General features: G+C 42.5%; 1 protein-coding gene across 2 annotated transcripts in view; it reads left to right on the plus strand.

Moving 5' to 3' along the window:
• Positions 1-2,928: 2,928 nt before the first annotated feature.
• MMP16 (matrix metallopeptidase 16) overlaps positions 2,929-21,381 on the plus strand; it is a 305,079-nt gene continuing 286,626 nt past the window's right edge. For both annotated transcript variants that reach the window (XM_072803989.1, XM_072803988.1), the window contains exon 1: positions 2,929-3,061. In XM_072803989.1, the coding sequence (XP_072660090.1) occupies positions 2,930-3,061 (132 nt within the window). In that variant the 5' untranslated portion in view covers position 2,929. The remainder of the gene's footprint in view (positions 3,062-21,381) is intronic.

Here is a 21,381-nt window from a genome sequence, read left to right on the forward strand (position 1 = left end):
CCTGCCCCCAGCCTCTGGCTGCAGCCACCCGGGCCGCCGGCCTCCCCCGCCCGCAGCCTCCTGGGCCCGCCAGCCTCTCCCCTGCCCCCAGCCTCCCTGGCCCTCAGCCTCCCCATCCCTTCGGCCTCTCCCCAGCCCGCAGCCTCCCAGGCCCGCCGGCCTCTCCCCTGCCCCCAGCCTCTCCGGCCACAGCCTCCCTATCCCTTCGGCCTCTTCCCCGCCCGCAGCCTCCCCGGCCCGCCAGCCTCTCCCCTGCCCCCAGCCTCCCTGGCCCTCAGCCTCCCCATCCCTTCGGCCTCTCCCCAGCCCGCAGCCTCCCAGGCCCGCCGGCCTCTCCCCTGCCCCCAGCCTCTCCGGCTGCAGCCTCCCGGGCCCGCCGGCCTCTCCCCTGCCGCCAGCCTCTCCGGCCACAGCCTCCCCATCCCTTCGGGCCTCTCCCCAGCCTGCAGCCTCCCAGGCCCGCCGGCCTCTCCCCTGCCCACAGCCTCTCCGGCCGCAGCCTCCCCATCCCTTCGGGCCTCTCCCCAGCCTGCAGCCTCCCAGGCCCGCCGGCTTCTCCCCTGCCCACAGCCTCTCCGGCCACAGCCTCCCCATCCCTTCGGGCCTCTCCCCAGCCCGCCGCAGCCTCCCAGGCCCGCCGGCCTCTCCCCTGCCCCCAGCCTCTCCGGCTGCAGCCTCCCGGGCCCGCCGGCCTCTCCCCTGCCCCCAGGCTCCCCCGCCCGCCGGCCTCCCCCCACCATCCTTCCCCAGCCCTTCCCCTGGCTCCCGCCGCGGGTTCCCTCCCAGCGCCGCCCCCTCCCCGGCCCGCTGCTTTGGGAGCGCCCGGGACCGCGTCGCTCGGTCCCCTCGGCCCCGGCGTGCAGGTCCGACCCCCGGGTGGAGCATGTTGGCAAAGTGAGCATTTTCTTCCCGCCTCGCTCGTTTCGGACTCGGCCCCGACCCCCAAGCCCGTGCCCACTCCCCGAGCCCGAAAGGCGTGTGTGTGTGTGTGTGTGGGGGGGGGGGGGTGATGGCAGACGAGGTTCAGGGGACCGCGGGCAGGCTCGCCCCGCGGACCCCAGCAAAGTTTGGCCGCCCGGGACCTGCCACGTCGGGCTTCCCAAGCCTGACAGCGCGGCGGCCGACGCGAGCGCCCGGGTAGCGCGCGGGGACTCGGGCGCCCCCTCCGACTCCGGGGCCGCGGGATCGCCGCCCGCCGGCCGCCCTCCAGGCCCCGGCCCCCCCGCCCCCCGCCCTCCCCGGCCCTCCGCGGGGTCCCGGGCGGCGCCCCACCCAGTCCCGGCGGGGGAGGGGCGCACTGGTTTCCAGGCGCGGGGGGGCGGGGGGCGGGAGGAAAGGATGGAGCGGCCGGGGTTGCCGGGCTCCCGTCCCGGGGGCGAGGGGCGCGGGCGGCAGGTTAAGGACCTGGTCCCGAGCCGGGGCCCTTCGCGGGCCTGCGGACTTCCAGGGCGCGCCGCCGTGGGGGTGGGGGTGGGGCTGGGGGTCCCCTTCGCAGCCCGTCTCCTTTAAGGAGAGCGCGCGCGGGCGTGTGTGGAGTTGTGTGTGTGCTCCTGTGCGGATCTGTGTGTGTGTGCGCGTGCTGGGGTGTGCACGTGTGTGTGTGCGCGCGCCTGTGCAGATCTGTGTGTGTGCGCGCGCGCTGGGGTGTGCACGTGTGTGTGCGCTCCTGTGCAGATCTGTGTGTGCACGCGCTGGGGTGTGCACGTGTGTGTGTGCGCGCCTGTGCAGATCTGTGTGTGTGCGCGCGCGCTGGGGTGTGCACGTGTGTGTGCGCTCCTGTGCAGATCTGTGTGTGCACGCGCTGGGGTGTGCACGTGTGTGTGCGCGCTCTAGGGTGTGCACGTGTGTGTATGCTCCTGTGCAGATCCGTGTGTGTGCGCACTCTGGCGTGTGCACGTGTGTGTGCGCGCCCTAGGGTGTGCACGTGTGTGTGCTCCTGTGCAGATCTGTGTGTGTGCGCTCGCTGGGGTGTGCACGTGTGTGTGTGCGTGCTCCCGTGCAGATCCGTGTGTGTGCGCGCGCGCTGGGGTGTGCACGTGTGTGCGCGCGCGCTGGGGTGTGCACGTGTGTGCTCCTGTGCAGATCCGTGTGTGCGCGCGCGCGCTGGGGTGTGCACGTGTGTGTGCGTGCTCCCGTGCAGATCCGTGTGTGTGCGCGCGCGCTGGGGTGTGCACGTGTGTGCTCCTGTGCAGATCCGTGTGTGCGCGCGCGCGCTGGGGTGTGCACGTGTGTGTGCGCGTGCTCCCGTGCAGATCCGTGTGCGCGCGCGCGCCGGGGTGTGTGTGCGCGTGTGCGCGCGCGGAGGGCCGGAGCTCGGCGGACCCGGGAAGGAGGAGTTATGTAGATTACGGATGAACGTTCTGGAGGGGAGCGCGGCGAGGAGGGAAGGAGAAGCAGAGGCGAGAGGCGAGGAGCGGCGGAGGCCCTTCCCGCACGAGCAGGAGGCGGCAGCAGCGGCGGCGGCGGAGTGGGCGGTGGAGGAGGAGGAGGACGCGGAGCAGCAGGGGGAGGAGGAGGAGGAGGAGGAGGAGGAGGAGGACGCACGGGCTGGCGGCGGCGGCGGCGGCGGCGGCTGCTGCTGCGGCTGCGACTGGGCGCTTGGAGCCGGAACCGCGGGTGAACTTGGGCGCCACGTTCCCGGCGACGGGCCCCCGAGGATGGTGAACGCAGGCTGCTGCTGAGCCTGCCCCCGCCGCGCTTCCCCGGGGGCTGCCGAGCGCCGGGCCCTGCGCGCCCTCCCCTCGCCGGGCCGTGGGTGAACCTGCAGGCTCCCTGCCCAGCCGGAGGACTTTTTTTTTTTTTTCTTTTTTTTCTTTTTTTTCTTTCTTTTTCTTTTTTTTCTTTTTTGCCAGGAAACCAGGGAGGGAGGGAGAGGGAGAGAGGGAGAAGAACGCCGGGAGCTCGTGCATCCATTGAAGCACAGTTCACTATGATCTTACTCACATTCAGCACTGGAAGACGGTTGGATTTCGTGCATCACACGGGGGTATTTTTCTTGCAAACCTTGCTTTGGATTTTATGTGCTACCGTCTGCGGAACGGAGCAGTATTTCAATGTGGAGGTAAGAGTGTGAGAGCTTCCTTCCTTCCCCCTCGCCTGGGCTGCTCCCCGAAGCTCCCCGCTTCGCTCCTGGGGATCCCGGCGGCGCGGAGCAGCCCGGGGCTCTGCACGGCGGCGCCTTTGCAGCCGAGTTTCCCTGGCTCGTAGGTGATGGATGCGCGCGAGGCTGGGGATCCGTTATCCCCGGCGGCACAAAGCCCGGCGGGGCGCAGCCGTGGCCGGTCCCCGCTCGCCACCCGGGGAAGGGGCGAAGTCCTGCGTCTCGCAGACGTGCGCCCTAATAGGGGCAGGCTGAGTTGGGGACCAAGGAGCGGTTCGGGCGGGACGGAGGGCACGGCCGGGCATCCTGTGCTTCCCCCGGTATTGTTCCTGAAACCTTCCTCCCCGGGTTCGGTGCCTAACAAAGGAGGTCAAGATCCGAGACTCCAGAATGGGGGGTGGGGGGGGCGGTGTAGAGCGTGGGAACACTTGATAGGTTTGAATAACACCCCTCTGTGCTGCAAACACTGGACCGGGCAGGGTCTTTTTCTCATTATTTAGACACAACTTAATACACTGTAACTAGATCTGGCTGCACAGAGGAAGGGACATGAGATCCATCTCTTGCAAAGTGTCTTCTCTTCCCCTCCCCCGCCCGTTGAACACAAACGTGGCCCGATGGAATAGTTGTGAGGTGTGTTTTTAATTTGATTTCACACTCCCGTGGCCAGACTTGAGAGGTTGGGGTTCTGTCATGTGTTTTGCTTTGATTGCTTTGGGAACAGACGGACATAAAGCAGGAGGGAAGTTGAGGATAAGGACTTGTCAGACCTCTGCCAAAGTACTCTTGCTGTCATCAGCTCAGCACTAAAGGCAGTGATGTGCAGTAAATCGGTGGAAGTGTGTCTACACCTGGGCTCTGAGTCCCGTTTATAGCATGCCCGGTGGTACACAAAGACAGAAAGAGGGTTTTAGTAAAATATACGCCTTTTGATTAGATCTGCTGTCCTCTGACCTCTCAGAAGCATTACAATCCAGTCTCTCAAGAATAACGTGATTTAAAAAAAAAAAAAAATATATATATATATATTCTTGATTCCTTAAAGCTGCCTGTCATCCTGTTGGGAGTGTGTGTTTACACAATAGCAGGACCTGTTGCGTAGCCCTTGAACATGTTTCATGTAACAGATTGATATACAAAGTGTGCATAATAAATGCTGTGTGTGAGGCCATATTCTGAATATAACTCTGTGTTTATATGAACTGTTCTGGGGACTCCATGTAATAAGTGGTGGTGGGTAGAGAAAGTGTTTGAAGAAGTAAGAACCATTATCAAGAGTTAAAGAAGTTTAGAGACCTTAAGTACGATTGTATTACACAAAAACCGCAGTTCAGAAACCCAAACTGTTTAACCTTTTGAAAAATAACAACTTTGGTTTCCTGGATTAAAGAGAGAGAGAGAGAGAGAGAGAGAGAGATGCAAAGGGGTTGAAAGTCCAGACTTGTCTTGATTGCAAATTTGAACTTTTTGGAATTAGGTGCCACAGATGGATTTTTTTCTAACACTGAAATCAAGAGATACTTTAATGTCAGAATGAAGGAGGGATTAGTTTATAGACTGAAGGAATGAAAGTGGCAAGCTGATTTTTATGTTGTAAGCAGAAGGGCCTATTGCTTCGGTTTGGTGATGATGGTGATGGTGGAAAGGTGGGGCAGGGGAAGGTGGGTAAAAGTAAGTGCTGGGTTTTATTTTGCTCGCTGTGAAGTAGAAGGGAGGGTCTGGATTGATGGCTACTTGCTTGGGGGAAAGTCTCAGGTTTGCTTTCAGAGATGGTTGGAATAGCATCACTGGATGATAATTAGGTTTTCTTTTTGAGGCTAAAGACATAAATTTTATTGTGTGTCTACAGTGTGAATTCCCATCAGTTCAATCAGGTACTATTATGCAAAAAAGTTGATTTTACTAAAAAAGAAATTTCCTTTTAAATTTGCATGATCCTTTCATCAATATATATGTGAAAAAAATAGTTGATGAGAAAAAGTTATTTTCCCATTTTTAGGATATTTAAGTTATGTCATCCATATTTATTATACAATGCAAATATTTAATTATGAATGGTAAGAGGCTGGTGACATCTGAGACCTTAAAAACCTTATTTGATACAAAGGAGATTTCCTAATGACTTAGATTATGCTTCATAGTTTGTATTATTCTCAATTATTATTTTTTAAGCACTTGAGCATATCCTTAGCTGGGTTTATATACTTCCTTATGTGTAATGATAATCTCTATTTTTCTTTTTTTTTTAATCATAAGAGTAGCTGCTGGTTAACTCAACATCCTGCAAAGAACATGGGATGACAGGATATTTTCTGACATGAATTTCTGCCTAGTTCACCTTTATTAGATATTTCTTTTTGGTAGGAAGCCCTAATAGGAAGAACAGTCCATCACATCTTCTCCAGAAAAGCACTTATATTGTGTTCTTCATTCTGTGTTGCAAAACATACACTGGGAATGCTTTATTTGATTGATTCTCAAGGACAGTCTTAAAATAAACAGTAATGGTATCAATCATGCATGAAGCTCATATGATCATAAATTTTTTTTTCTAGCAAGCACACCAAGTTATTATAGTTGGAACGAAGCTTCTGAGAGATGCTTTTTATGCTGACAGCTGAGGTTACAATGCTTTATTCCTCACTGGACTTCACAATTGGTGGGGACCCCTGTACTTTTCATCCCTATAATTAAAGGTTTAAAAACATATTCCCACCCTCCCCGCCCCCCAGGTGTGGGGATTGAGTATAAATAATCATGTTAACTCTTTCCTGCCTATTTTCAAGAATATAAGCATTTGGAATTTTCAGTTATCAGAACCGGAGATATTTTTTTAATATGCCAGTGAAAGTCAGTTACAGAGAAAGAGTACATTTTATTATTTGTTTTTGTTCTTAAGAAGCAAAAAGCAACATCTCAACGGCTAAGAAAGGGTCAGACGCTACCAGAAGTAGTACTATGGAAGAGATTCAATTCATTCCTCTCCTTAAATATATTTTAGGAAGAACACTCTAATGCCAGGTTTTCAGTGTATATTTGCTAAAGATTTTTGTTCACTATGGGATCCATTTTTGGGGAGTGGGCCTTTCAGTGTGTAATCATTACCACGATGCAAAGGAAGTACATTGCTAATATTAACTTAAAAGTCAAAGACTACTATCATTGGACAGCAGTCTGAATCAGAGGTGTTCATTGGCCAAATGGAGCTCAATTGTTAACAAAGAAATAGGATTGAATCTCTGTGCTCTAAAAGATCATATTGTCTCTAAAATAATGTTCTTCTCATGAGGCTCTTTATTTTTTCATTTTTGTGGGGTTATTTTTGGTACGCTATGAGCATTGTTGTTATGAAATTTGAGATAGAATAGCATTCATGAGGGGCACCTGGGTGGCTTGGTCTAAGTGTCCAGCTCTTGATCTCAACTCAAGTCTTGATCTCAGGGTCATGAGTTCAAGCCCTGCATTGGTCTCCACGCTGGGCGTGGAGTCTACTTAAAAATATATATTTATTTATATGTATATAATATAAAAATTCATATATAAATATATATAAATATATGCACATAGCTCCTGAGACTAATAACTTTCATCAACTTTGATAGTTTGTTATAGGTTAAATATATATATATATATAATGTTCTTTATTGTTTTTTAAAAAACCAGACACATTTCTAAGGAGGAAAGTTATTTTAAGCCAATTTAATGGTAAAATAAAAATGTGAACTCTGAATGATGCAAGTATCAAAGCATAAGAAGATGATTACTTCTCTGTGACAAAAAGTCTTGATAAAGCGAAAATTGACTTTGTCGTTCCTAATTCACAAAAGGAGATATTCTAGGTTTTTTAAAAGATATTTTATGACAAATACTATGAATCATGAGTGTAACCATTTCCTACCTTGCAGTATGTTTCTTTAACTGATTTAGAATTTATTCACCTTTGTCCAGTTTATCTGAATCTACTTAAAAGGTCAGAATTTGCTTGGAGTAGCTCTGTACTGCATATAAACTTGGCAGTTACTGGTGGTGAGGGATGTCAGAGATTAAAAATCATATTTCGCAGATTTTAAAATGTCATATGTTGGGGTCATTTTTTTATCTATCTTGTTTTCTACTGGCTTAAATAATCAGCATGCCTTATTTCCTTTGCTCATGGAAGGTGGCTGACCCTGTGTTCTGTCAGCCGCCTTGAGTAAGGGGCTGTTTGGATTACATCCCACAATTCTCACTGTAGCAGTTTTTACGGGGCAGGAACAGGGGCTGTGTTACTGATTCATGAAGGTTTTTTATCCACTGCAAATCTCAAGCTTTACAAGACATCCCAGGTATGCTGGCCATTCACAGTGCTCATAAGGTCGCAAAACTAAGACCAGGAGACCAGAAGACTCAGTACCCTCAGGTTCCCCCATGTGGCCCATCTTACACTTTTCTCTGTTCAGAGTTGCCTGGTCAAGTTCCCCAGGTCTAGGGTTATTCATGAAACTCTTCCAGGTGGGTGTATGCCAGCGAGGTGGGTCCCTGCTTCACTGTCCCTGAGAAATCCACAGAGAGCAACTTTCCAATTCTGTTCTTTCCTATAGAGTTGGATCTCCTCTTTCAGGGTCTTCTCCATCAAGTAAGGAGAAAGTCGGGTTCAATTACAGCTTTTTAAATCTCTGGGGTCAGGTTAAAAGTTATAGATCTAAAGTTTTTACTTTTTCTTATTCATGCCATTTCAGTTTATAAACATAAAATTTGTACTTGTTCGGTGGTATAATTCTTCTCTCTAAAGTTGGATTAATCAGTTATTTTATGTAACTGTATTTCACTGTCTGACCTACCCCAGCTACTCAAAGTGTACCTGTTCAGAACATTTGGTAAATGACCATTTGGAATTATTTCAGGACCAAATAAATAAATAAATAAATAAAGCTATTGGACACTTGAATCCATTAGTTAAATTTGTTCGATGTCAAAAGAAAAGATTTCTTTATGTTCCTTCAGGAACTTTCTGACGCTTCAGCGTGAATATTCAAATTGAGAAAATCACTTTTCATGTTACTTTCTGTCACAATTTATTTTAAATATCTGTGAACATAATAATACCCATCAAATTTTTTTTTATTGTAAATAGTATAGTGATCAAGATCACATATTCTGGTACCAGACTGCTAGATCGTAATCACAGTTCTTTTACTTGCAAGTTAATTAGGTTAATTAATGGGTTAAGGAGGTTAATAATGGACAAGCTTAATCTCTGAGCCTCACTGTATATATCTGTAAAATGGGGATACTAATAGTATCCGTCCTATAGAGTGTTTTGATGATAAAATGAATACATGTATATCCTATTAGATAGATGGATAGATGGGAACATACCTTCATATAATTAAAACTCAGTACTTTTTAGATATCATTATTATTAGTAAAAAAAAAAAAGATGCCCATTCAAAGCTAAATTGTCATGATAGCATCTAATTACATTAAAGTCTATCAGGTTAGGACATTACCAGCTGGTCCAGGAAGATTGTATTTTAATACCTTTTTCATTTTTAAAAAAGTGTAAAATACTGAATATCAACCACTAACATCAGTACATTTTCTTCCCGTGGGTTTTTCTTAGACAGTTTAGTTTAGGAATATGATTTGCACATTTTGTCTTGTCATCTGTTACTATCATAGAATGTCAAGTTCAGCTCACACCTTCCCTTACAAGACTGAGTTTGCAGAAATCTGTTCATCTTGTAATACCGTGGAAAATAAATAGGCCTTATGATTCAGTGGGCTTGTTTATTTTAATTGGCTCAAGGCCCATGTGCTTCCTATCTACAGTAGTGGGATTCAGTATATAACTTGGGCCAGGTCTTTGTTACACCACAAATCCAGAACATAAAAGTCTTTTTTTTTTTAAATTAATAGAGGAAGGAGGGGGATGGGCAGAAAAAGGTATTAAAGTGTTTTCTACAACGATAAGGACATTTTTAAACAGCAACAATCCTGTTCTTAACACTGGGAATAAAAGGTAGCTAGCAATAAAATGTAATGGAGCCCTAGGACAGAGGTCAAGGGATCCAGGCTTTAACTTTGGTTCTTGTACTAACGTAGCTTTGATCTTGGACAAGTCATTTCTTTAATACCTGCATCTGCAAAAACAAAGACGGAACTAACCTATCACTAAAGACGTTTGCAAATTTGAAATTCTATTGTACTTAGCCTCCAAACTTTAATTTGTATGGACAGAGGAGGAAAATTAAACATATTTACCATGTAAATTTGGAGGCAACTAGATTTTCAGGGTAGAGTGTTCAGTTTTGTTTTGTTTTGTTTTGTTTTGTTTTGTTTCTGAAGTGGATATCATGATGACATACAGAAAGGGCAACTTATTGCTAACATTTGTTATCATCTGTAGTCACACAGGGCATTACATTTTGAAAATAATCCTAGCCTTCTGCTGAGTAATGAAAACACTGGCAGCAAATTATATGTAATTTTAAAATCAATCTTTGGCCAAGGTAACATACCTTAAAAATTTAATGTTAAAAACATGGTTTGTTGTTATTTCGAAAAATCTATAGCATCTATAAGTTGGCACAAATAGAAAGGCAAGCTTCAATAAGATCATAATTTGTCTATTAGGGTGGGAGAGAGTCTCGAAATTCTATCTTATCTATAAAAAAAATACACGTATTTTGTAGTGAGCTGAAGTGCTTATCCTGTGTATCCCTCTTACCCATTGTGGATAATAATTGGCATGTGGCTTTTTGAGGGTTATTTTTATTCTTCATAACACATTTCATTTTGAATGTGAAGAATCAGATTCCATTTTATAAAATATGCAGCTTATGTGAACAGCAAAAATATTCCATACTAAAAGGATAAAATACTAAGCAATAACATGTATGGCTCTCAATTTTTTTTTATATGCCTTCTTTTTCATGGGCAAGTTATTTATAGATTTTGAGGCTATCCATAAACCCGTATTTGATTGTTGCTTCCTGTCATTTAGTAATTCTGAATGGCTGTTGTCTTCGTGCTTCACCACAGCCGTTTGGCATTGTGCATCCTTGGGTTTGGATCAGTGGAGTATCTTGATGAGCCTCTGAACAGAAGTTGAGCCCAGGGAATAAGAATAATCCCACTGTGGCCCCCTGACCTCTGATAGAATGTGATCTGCGGGTGTCGTCTATAAAAGGAGGCTAGAGGGAGCTATTGAGCTGTTTAAGGACTCCAGTGGAGTAGAAGAATTTGGTTTAAAATCAAGGACACTAGGTGCAATCACATGTCTTGAAAGGAATCATAGGCAGTCATAGAGAGTTTGAAGAAATCAATGAGCAAATGGTTTATGGTTTAAGATGTGAGATGGGTTTACTGAGAGCCCCTTGGCACCAGTGGTTACATATGCGATGAATTTAAGAAAGGAATTAGCACTTTCAGGGAGGCCAGGCGTCTGGGCCTGACAGCTTGACAAAGACTGTTCGAATGCAGGACTGCTTTATAGACCCCTCGCTTTTAGGTGTAGAGTAGGTCAGAGACCCCGTGTTACAGTGACTGCAGGTGCTTTCGAGACTCTCATTTTAACTAAAATGTCTAGGGAAACAATTGTAGTCCTAACAGATGAGAAGTGGGCTAAATTTAATTTGATCGTGCCTTTTAGGCTATATGTAGGAAAAATCCAATTTTACAAGCTTGGGAGACTGAAGTCATCTTATTTTTGAATGTTTACCATAGGGCCTTGTTGAATACATGTTTTTCAACGAAAGCAGATTTTCAAATATAGGTCTTACCTATTCTTTTTAAAAAAACACGTACAAAAATGAGTCACACAAGTGTGAAGCCGTTGTTTTTTTCTTTTTCTTTTTTTTTTTTTTCTTTAAATAGGAACCTCAGACATATTTTCAGTTGAGCGGATTATAACATGACCTCTGGTGGAAGGAGGGAGGATAAAAAAAAATAAAAAGGCAGTCTCTAGTGCATGGGGTATACCAACATTTAATGAAGACGTTTTGATTTCCTCACAAGCATCATTCGGATTTTTAAAAAGGTTTTTAATCTAGTGAGTCAAATGAAACCTGGATAAATGAAGTAAACCATGGCTCCATGGATATTCTCCGGAGAAATAGTCCTTGGAGTGATGTGTTCAAATGACCAAATAAACCCAAATAAACTACTCAGTGGAATGGAATTTTACAGTATTTGTTTTAGTCACGCTTAAGTGAAGGGGGAATAAACTGCCTCTTTTTAAGGGAAGCTGGATACTTTCATGAACTTTATTTCATGTCCCCAAATTGCATGCACCTGAGGTGATGTCAGTGGAATGCAGGCTTGTGCCTCTGCCTAGGCTGATGCACAGTCAGAGCCCAAGTGATGTCAGTGGAGGCATTTTTTTCCATAGGAACTTTCACAGTTGAATTCGTACCATGTGTTAATAGTTTCTCATTGTTTATACTGATTAGATATTGGAACTTGGTTTGGGTTTCCAGGGGGCGATGCATTCATTCCCTCTTTACTCTTCCACCTTTGCTAGGCAGTTCCTCCTCCTGGTCCTTCTTGTTTCTTCTGGTTTGGGGTCTTGAGGGACTTTACACTTGAGTTCTATTACAGGACACCAGGCTTGAAAATTAGGGAGAATTTCACACACACAAAAAAGCCTCGTCTGCACCCCCTCCCTTCTTTCATTGTGAATAATGGAGAATAGATTCAAATGACTTCCAGAATCAAAGGCATACTTGATGATTTGTATGAAACCGAGAACCAGTTTATAAAAACTCACTCCCAGTTACCGATAAAACTTTTTTGGAGGTCTGGGTGTTTTTATATTGTAACAGCTCTATTCACATGTAACTCACTGATTTACTCCTGCAGGTGGATTGAGTGAAATTTGTTTCATGGGTGACTCAAGCAAATCACTTAAGCAGTCTTTGCCTTATTTTTTTTTTTTTTTGCCATTCATAAAATTGATTTGTGATCTTTTCCTGTTTGCCTAGAGCACAGATTTTGTAATGATAGCACTGAGAAAATGTCAAGCAATCTCCTTAAATAAGAATAGGGTGTATCTCAGTGCCTCATTCCCACCCACGAGATGACCAGAGTTTGGAAACCGTCATGTGCTGGCATCATATTCTAATTAGACCAGGTCCAAATAACCAATAAAAAAGAGATGGATGGAATTGATTTTATTGGATACCTTCTTTTAATAATAAAAACAATGTTAATTAACCCCGGTTGTCCATTTGCTGAGTGCCTGATTGTGTTCTAAGTGCTTCATATATATTAACTCATTTAAATTTCATTACAAGCTTGTGAGTTAACACTGCTCTTTCTCTTTCCACAAATGAGGAACCCGAGACACCAAGCGGTTGAGGAACGTGCCAAGGCCACAAAGCTCTGATTCTCCCAAAGTGGAGTAGCCCAGAAGCAAAGCAGGCAGGCTGGCTGCAGAGCCCAGGCTCTTCAAGTAAATACAGGCCAGAATTAATTTCCAGTTTCCCAGTAAGACAGTGTGATCCAGTTCCATTGTTCACATCTTTTGTGTTTCAAAACTGAAAAGAGATCATTAATATGCACAATGAAAACGCGAGGTCTACCCTGGCATAGAGTCTTGCCTGGAGTAAAAAACCTAAATAGGCCGCCGTTGATTTCATATGCTGCTTCAGGATGGAGTGTGTGTGGTGCTCCATGATTTTGCTGGTGAATACTCCTTATAATTCTTCACTCATTAGAAAGTTGGTGACCTGTGTTAAGTTACACATAGTATTAAATGTGACATGATCTCAAATTACATATAAAATTCATCATAGTATTTCCTTTCTCAACTACTTGCCATGCTGCAGTTTATCTTTAAATGTGATTTGCAAAAGTTTTAGGGAGGTGCGATTACCTTCCAAGATGAGAAGAAATAGAGCGTTGGAGAACACGTAAAGGAAAACCGGTCTGGTCTGTGTCCTAGTGTCCTGTGGGGAAGAATGTATAGGGGGCATGTCCTTTAAGTTTTGGAGTTTGTTATTTTTATATGTTGCATCAATTGGGTAGAAGCTAAGGCAACCAGTTTATTACTTCTAATATATTTAGTTGTAATATAAATGAGACCTTTCTCAGAAAGAGATTAATTTTGACATGGACCAGTGCTTTAGAAATTAGTGAATGCCTCCTCACTGTTTGAGAAGTGACCTGGTATCTGCTTACTGTCTTTGTTGTGAAGGGGATGGAAACTTCAACTTGGTGGTTGACCAAAGACTGAAAAAACAAAAAAAAACAAACAAACAAAAAAAACTTTAGTCCTTAGGATCATTGCTGTGTATAGCTTTCAGGGCTCACTTAGTTCATTCATTAGCCTTTCGAGGAGAAGTGTCTCAATACCAATTTACAAAGGTGAGAATCTAGCTGATTTTATAAAAATTTCTCAGTTGCTAAATATTCATTCAACTATCTCACCTCCTCTGGAGGCAGTCTATCATCACGGCTGTCTGCAAGAACTTGCGAAGAAATGCTTAAAAGTCTTAGCTCTATCACTACAAGTTCAGTGAACTTAAGTGAACCAAGTCACGTGCCCCAATTTCTTCATGTGTAAGGTAGGGATAATAATACCCAATTCATGGGTTGTTGTGAGATGAAAGAGGAAGGGATAATGGGGGAAGATAAATAACAGGCTCTTGATTTACTCTCTGAGATAACCAAAATATAAGGAAAAAATGGGTTTCAAGTCACTGGACATCAGATAATGAAGGGATGTGATCCCTAAGAGATGGGAACCAGAGTGAACCCTGCAGTTGTCTCAGTTTACCACCTTGAGGGCGCCTCCAGACAATAGTATAAGGGATGCAGAACCAGGCTGAGCCAGGCAGCTAGGGAGTATGAGGAGACCAAGGTTACTAGAATTCACAGGCCGGAATTCCAGAAAAGAGGGAGCTGCACAGAGCAAAAGCATTGGAGGTCTGCAGAGAGTTCCCTTGGCTCTCTAGTTGAGAACTGTGAAGTAGCAACCGGGGGCCGGGGAAAGAAGCAATTAAAGGAATCAGAAGGAACAATGCTTGGTGCTCACACAGGGCTGGGAATAGTGCCCATCCCCATGAGCCTTACCTGAAAACCTCATTTACAGGACAGTGGGGAGAGTCCTCAGAACCATCCTGCCCTGGTGGTGGGAACAAAGTTCCGGACTGAATACTAGTTCTGCTTCAGAAGTCTCAAAAGCAAGACATAGAAGGATTGAACTGTTTCTAAGTGACTTCTTTGCTTTCCACAACAAAGCTCAATAAAATATACAAGAATACAAAAATATGCAGCACCCGACAGTTTAAAATTCACAATGTCTGGCATTCGATTAAAAAAAAAAAAAAAAGGAATTACCAAGCGTGTGAAGAAGCAGAAAAACACAACTCATAATGAGGAGCAGCATCTATCTAAACTGATCCAGAAGTGATGCAGATGTTGGAATTAGCAGATAAGAATATTAAAACAGTTGTTATAACTATATTCTTTGTGCGAAAACTTGAGACATGGAAGATATTGAAAACGACTCAAATTGAATTTGTAGAGATTGAAACCGCAATATGTGACATTCAAGATACACTTGAAATTTATAACAGATTTGACACTACTGAAGAGAAAAAAAAAGTAAACCTGAAGTCAGCAATATAAGTTATCCAGAGGGAAAAACAGGGAGAGAAGAAAATTTATAAAGGAGTGGAGTGTGGGATTTATGGGACAACTTCATGTGGCCTGGTATATGTGTAATTTGAGTCCCCGAACTGGGAGGGGGGCAGAAAGAGGATTTGGAGGTATAATAACTAAAGCTTTACCTAATTTTGTAGAAAGTATATAAACTCATGGATCAGGGTCTCATTGAGTCCCAAGCACAAGGGGCATGAAGAAGGTAAACCAAGGCACGCCATGATCAGATTGTTCAAATGAGCGATCAAATGAGTGAAAAATAAATTGTACAAAGCAACAATAGTAAAAAAGACACCATTTTACATTTTTCCAAAGACCTGTAGCATCTGGCTTACCAGAAGACAGTTGGATTTTCATCTTTATTTCTGTTCATACTTACAGTATTGTAAGTCACGTAGCCAATGGTAAACTGCACCGTCAATTGCAAGTCAATGAGAGTGATGAGACAAATAGCATCATATTAAAATAATTTTGTCCTAGTGGAGTCCTGTAAGAGTTTTAGGACCCCCAGAGGTTGCTGGACCAAACTCTGAGAACCATTGCTCAAGTAGGTATTCTATTTTCTCATTTCCTCCTGGAGGTACCAAAATCCATGTACCCGGGAGTCTTCACTGAAATGCTCACATCCTTCATTTCTTTCCCACCCCTGTCCTCATCCCTTAGTCAGTGGAATCTGGCCTTCTCTAGTCCCTGTCTGCACCCCCGCCCCCTGCCAGAAAATGAACCCATTATGCTTTTATAACAGCCTTCGTTACTACTTAGTCTTCAAAGTACCTTTCATAATTGTAATCACAGAGTGTTTTATCTTACCTCAAAGTTGCATACTGATGTATGTATGTGAGACAAAAGGCTGCCTTTTAAATAGACTTGAAAATCCATGTAAGAGCTTATTAATTGCTTAGACTTGGCACATGGACACTCAGAAGCCAAGCTCCCATGTCTTTTGTTTCTCTGTGCCTTTGAGTTCTGGTCTTCCTGTCTCTGGAACCATGTAGGCCAAAAGTATATTTACTGGAAGGAGATGTTTAAGGGGATTTGAATTGAATGATTTTTCTGTTTCCCTGGAGCATATGGCTAAATTTGGTCAATGAAATGCATGTGCCAAAAACCTGTTGTACAAGGTTTTTGTGTAATAGATTCATATCTGACTCTCATAGTAAATTATAACTTTATGATGAGATGGGATATCTGCCATGGTCACTGCTGTAATTCATGAGTCTAACAGTGCCCTATGAAAAGTTCAGAGCTTAGTATCTAGTATAAATAAGTGCTTTCCATCTTCCTTCACTGATGTAGTATTTATGTAAGTATCTGTTGGCTTGACATTAGAAAAACTGGCCACTTTTTTTCAAAAGTGTGTATCAGAACGCGAGGGAAATAAATATAAAGGAAAATAACCTCGTTCTAGTTCAGTGACGTCAGTCGTAGTTATTCCCATTAATAAATGGCAACTTTCCCAAGACAGTTTCCAGTAAAGAGCAAAACCAATTTTGCTTGTATTTCACTGGACATCTTGAATCATTTTAATCACTTTTTTAGCTACCTGGATGAGAAAAATGTTGATAGGCCATCAACTTTTACATCCATTAGCATGTAAAACCCTAAGAGTGAATAATCACATCATAATTTGAATTTCTTTCTTTTTGTTATGATTTGAATTTCTAACATGAAAAGTAGATCATGTTTATTGTTCTAACAAGTACAGTATTGAAAACCATGAAGAGCTGACTCAAGAGATGTTAAAATTTCATGGATTTTTCTCTTGCTGAACACCTACACATTGGTAATTGGCAGGGTAAGAACAGGGAAAATATGACTTTCTTTAGACTTTCATTGATACATATACTATCTATCTGGATTACATCTTCCTTAGGAGGAGAGGAAATGTAACCCTCTTGAATATTAAGCAGTCCATTATTCACTTTTGCATTTACCAGGAGAAATGAGTCTTCTAATATAGCATCATCTGAGGAATGGCAAGACTTAACTTTTGGTTGAAGACAGCCATCTGCCCAGGGGCTGTAGGTTCCATTCATTTAAACAACAATCTGGTTTTCTTTTCTTCTTGTTACTTAAATAACTTCCAGAGATTTTGTAGACACATACACACTTCATTTCTCCTTTCTTCCTTTCTATGGAAATATATTATTTAAAATGTTCCATACATTTTTAATATAAATATATGCTTTGGGGAATTTTTCATATCAGTAAAAAAAAGAACAACTTCATACTTGTAACTTATGTGGTAATCTGTTTAAGTGCAGCATTATTGCTGGATCAATAGGTCATTTTCAAAGTTGTTTCTATTATAAGTAATAATACAATATGTCCAAGCATGTGTGAGCTTGTTTAACAAATACATTTTGGAAGTGTAATTACTGTATTATTGGCTGTGTATTTATCTATAATTTTGGTGAATTCTGACAAATTGCTACCCCCAAAATATTTCGATTTACTAGTTTTCAGTAATGCTTGGGGTGCCTCGGTGGCTCAGTAGGTTAAGCATGGGACTCTTGATTTCGGCTCAGTTTGTGATCTCAGGGCTGTGAGATCCAGCCTTGTGTCTGGGCGTGGAACCTGCTAAGAATCTCTCTCTGCCTTTGACTCTCCACCCACCCCCCCATTCTCTCATTGGCACACACACTAGTGCTCTCTTTCTTTCCTCCTCTCTACCAAAAAGAAAAAAATAGTTTTCAACAGTGCTTGAACATGGTTGATTCCACACTCTTCTGCCGTTATTTAAGATTTGTTTCTTAATCTGATGAGTGAAAAACTAATTTTATTAAAATTTAAATGAATATCAATATTCAGCACTTTAAAAATACTTTAATCCACTTACATTTTTTATCGCAAAGGTTTCCTTTTCGTGACATTATTTTGTCTTCTCTTACTGATTTATAACAGCTCTATATGTGTTTAAAAAAAAAGTTGTCCCATTCTCTGTCCCGCATAATAATATGAATTTGTTGATATATTTTGGTTTTGCTAATTTACTTTTTCAGATTAATTAGTCATTTATACTATGACTTTGTTTTGTATCATGCTTTAAGAAGTATCTAGCATTTTAAAACTATTTTTAGAAACACTTGTTTCTTTTCTGTTTAAATCTTTAAGCAAAAATACTTTGTTGCGGGTACCGAAAGTGGAATCTAACTCATTTTCCCCAGAACTGGTTAAAAGATGCTTTAGCAGTATATATTAAGTAATAATACCTCTTTCTCTGTAGCACTTAGGTTTTCTTGAGGTCTAATAACTATAAAATACAATGACTTAAGACAGATTTGATTTGATCTGATGGATTTGTGGGTGGTCTAGGGCACCTTTGTTTTGCATTGCTAGGCTACGGCCACTCTGATGTGGTGAGCTTGGGGTGCTTCAGTGGCTGAGTAGGTTAAGCATGGGACTCTTGAGCATTTTTCAATGTATATACAGTAATTATTATATCACAATGGGTATACCTGAAAGTAATATGTCAAGTATAATTTAAAAGAATAAAATAAAGGGTGCCCGAGTGGCTCAGTTGGTTAAGTGTCAGACTCTTTATGGCTCAGGTCTTGACCTCAGGGTCATGAGATTGAGCCCTGCCTTGGCTCTGCACTGAGTATGGAGCCTACCTGAGAGTTTCTTTCTCCCTCTGCCCCTTCCCCTTCTGCTTGTTAAATAAATAAATAAATAAATAAATAAATAAATAAATAAATAAATAAATAAATAAATAAATCCTTGATATTTATTTCCCCCTGGGGGAAAAAAAAGAAAAGCTATTGATTTTTACATATTATCAAATGCCCACCTTGTTAAATCATCATATTTTTTTCATATAATCCTGCTGAAGATCTGCTTGAGTAATCTGGACACACGGTCATATTACTTATATATAAAGATAATTTTACCTCTTGTCTTATTCTCTCTTTCTTTTGGATAATTGTACTGACTATAAAGCAGTCTTAAATAATTATCATGACACTAGGCACATTGTCTGTATTCTGACTTTAGGGGAGATGAATACTCATTTGATTTCAGTTGTCAGTTAACCTTAAAAAATATTTAAAATCCTAGTTATTTTGTCCAGGATAATTAATTCTTGAATCTTGTATATTGCTTTTAAATTAAAGACTGATGGTGAGACACAGCATGACCAACATGGTAAGATACTGAAATTTGGTATATTGTCTATGTTCTCCATATTTTCCTCAATTTTAATGTGGTTTTTCTTTTACCGTTTCCTTGTAGTTTCCTTAAATTTTGGATCTCTGACTCAGTAGTCATGATATTTCTGTGGAATATCACAGTGTGGGTGGACAAAAATTGTTTTCTGAATGAAACAATGAATGGATTGACTAATTTTGTGATAAAATTTGGACATCTTACTCAAGACTTTTATTCAAGACTCCTGGTTCCATGCAACAGAAAGCCGGTTTGAACCATCCTGTCCAATATAGGAGATTTATTGAAAAATACTAGCATAGTTTGCAGATTGTGGGGAAGGGCTAACCACAGGAGCCTGGGCCAGTTGCAGGTACTTCTGCAGAGCTTTCTGTCCCACCCTCCCTGCTGCTTCTCTTTGTTGGTTGGCTTCATTCTCTTGTTGCAGGTTTCTTTTTCTCTGTTATATGGTTTCCTATCACCTGGCAACCATTTTTCTTTATCACTTTTCTTAGAGAAAATATCTTCCCTCTGCCCATATGCTTATACTTCCAGCTCTGCTATGAAAAGCCCTAAAGAAAGTTTCTCATTAACCCAGTTTGGATCACTTGCCTATTCCTGTAGCTGGAAATACTTTGTGGGACCATGAATGGCAGCTCCTGGTATCATCTGATAGTTGGAGTGGGGGAGTAGTAGTTTCCTCAGAAAAGAGGAGGATGTTGGGCAGAATTTCAACAGTAGATGTCTAAAACAGTTGAATTGATTTATTTTTTCTTTCCTGCATTTCCCTTTTACCTATTTTCCCCTTCTTCCGGCATTTCCAATTGTCTCCCCCGCTCCCCTCACATATGTACAATTACCTTCCTATTTTTTTTCTCATCCCCTTTCTTTTCTTTGTCATTACCCCTCCATTTCTCTGAACAAGTTAGGATTAAGGTGTGTTTTCTGCTATAGGGTTGTTAACCTATTTAGAGAATTATCATGAGTAAAGTTTCAGTGGAAAAGGAGTAGTAATAGTCAGCCATGCACAAGTGACTCTGTAACAACCCAGAAGCTAGGATAAATGTGGCAAAGTTTTGAACTAGTGTGACTGCGAAAAACACAAAGCCCAGAGGCTTACTGTTGGGTTCAAGCAATAATTTTTGGACTTATCCTCAGTATTTGTGCTCAAGAGATGAGAAATAACTTTTCGTGTTCCAGGAGCTTCCTCAATTTTATTTGAGAGGTGACAGCAAAACACTGAGACTATTATCCTTTGTGTCCTTCATTATTCTTTTTAAATGTTAGGACCTTAACCATAATTTAGATCGGTGCTTTTTTATTTTTTATTTTATTTTTAATTTTGTAAATGAGATATTTATTTTAGAGAGAGAGAGAGAGAGCACAAGTGGGAGAAGCAGGGGGAGGGGGAGAGAGACTCTCAGACTTTGTGCAGAGCGTGGAGCCAGATGAGGGCTTGATCCCAAGACCTTGAGATCATGACCTGAGCTAAAACCAAGAGTCAGACACTCAACCAACTGGGCCATCCAGGTGCCTCTAGTGCTTTTTTTAGAAGAGGAATCTGAGGACCTGGTTGTGGATATAGCTTCACCTCAGGCTTCACAGAAAGTTAGTGAGAGAAACCAGAGTAGGGAACAGGGCATGGATTCCTATGTTCTTGCCAGGGTTTATGAGGAAGTGTGCTGCTGTCAAAAACCACACATTCAGCTATGGTGTCAATGATCAAATTATAAAAATTACCATTGTGATATGTGATTGGTAAATGTTCTTGCCTAGTGTTGACAGAAATAGCTTGAGACACTACAGACAGTTTTAGTTATTTGAATATTCATATGTGGATTTATTATTTATTTTCTAAAAACCAGTTTTAATAGAGCAAAAGGACATTACCAGATACCTTCTATTTTTTTTTTTTTTACCAGATACCTTATAAATGCACACTTTGACACGTTCATTTTGTCTCAAATCCTTTTATTAGAGATATGCTGTCTTCCTCAGCAGCAAAGATGTTTGTGCTGGTAGCTATGATTCAGTTATCACAGTTCTAGGCACTATTAAATAAGAGCATCTTTGTTTCATCTTTGTTTAAATTTATCTGTAATGTTACAATCAAACATTTCTAACTATATACACATAATCTCATATCCATGCATATATATGTGTGTTCATAAAAGAAAGATATATAAGATATAGAATACAGCATATGTATGCATGCATATATTGAAAGAACTTTCTGAGCTATTTGGGAAATTAGCTTTTTATATACATCTTGGGATTTTCCTCTTATTTTTAAACCTTGTAGCAAATAAGACAGAGTGATATTAAAGGAAGATAACTGTTTTCCTGCTTCCAAGAAAATGTAAAGAAGAGGATCAGACACTTAAGCTCTCAGGGTTCTTCTTTTTTAGATCTTATTTGTGGCTTATTGCAGTTAAAAAAAAATGGAGAGAGGCAGAGATGAGAAGGAGGGATATTGAGGAAAAAGAGAAGGC

This window comes from Canis lupus, chromosome 28, assembly GCF_048164855.1.
Source record: "Canis lupus baileyi chromosome 28, mCanLup2.hap1, whole genome shotgun sequence".
NCBI classification, from domain to species: domain Eukaryota; kingdom Metazoa; phylum Chordata; class Mammalia; order Carnivora; family Canidae; genus Canis; species Canis lupus.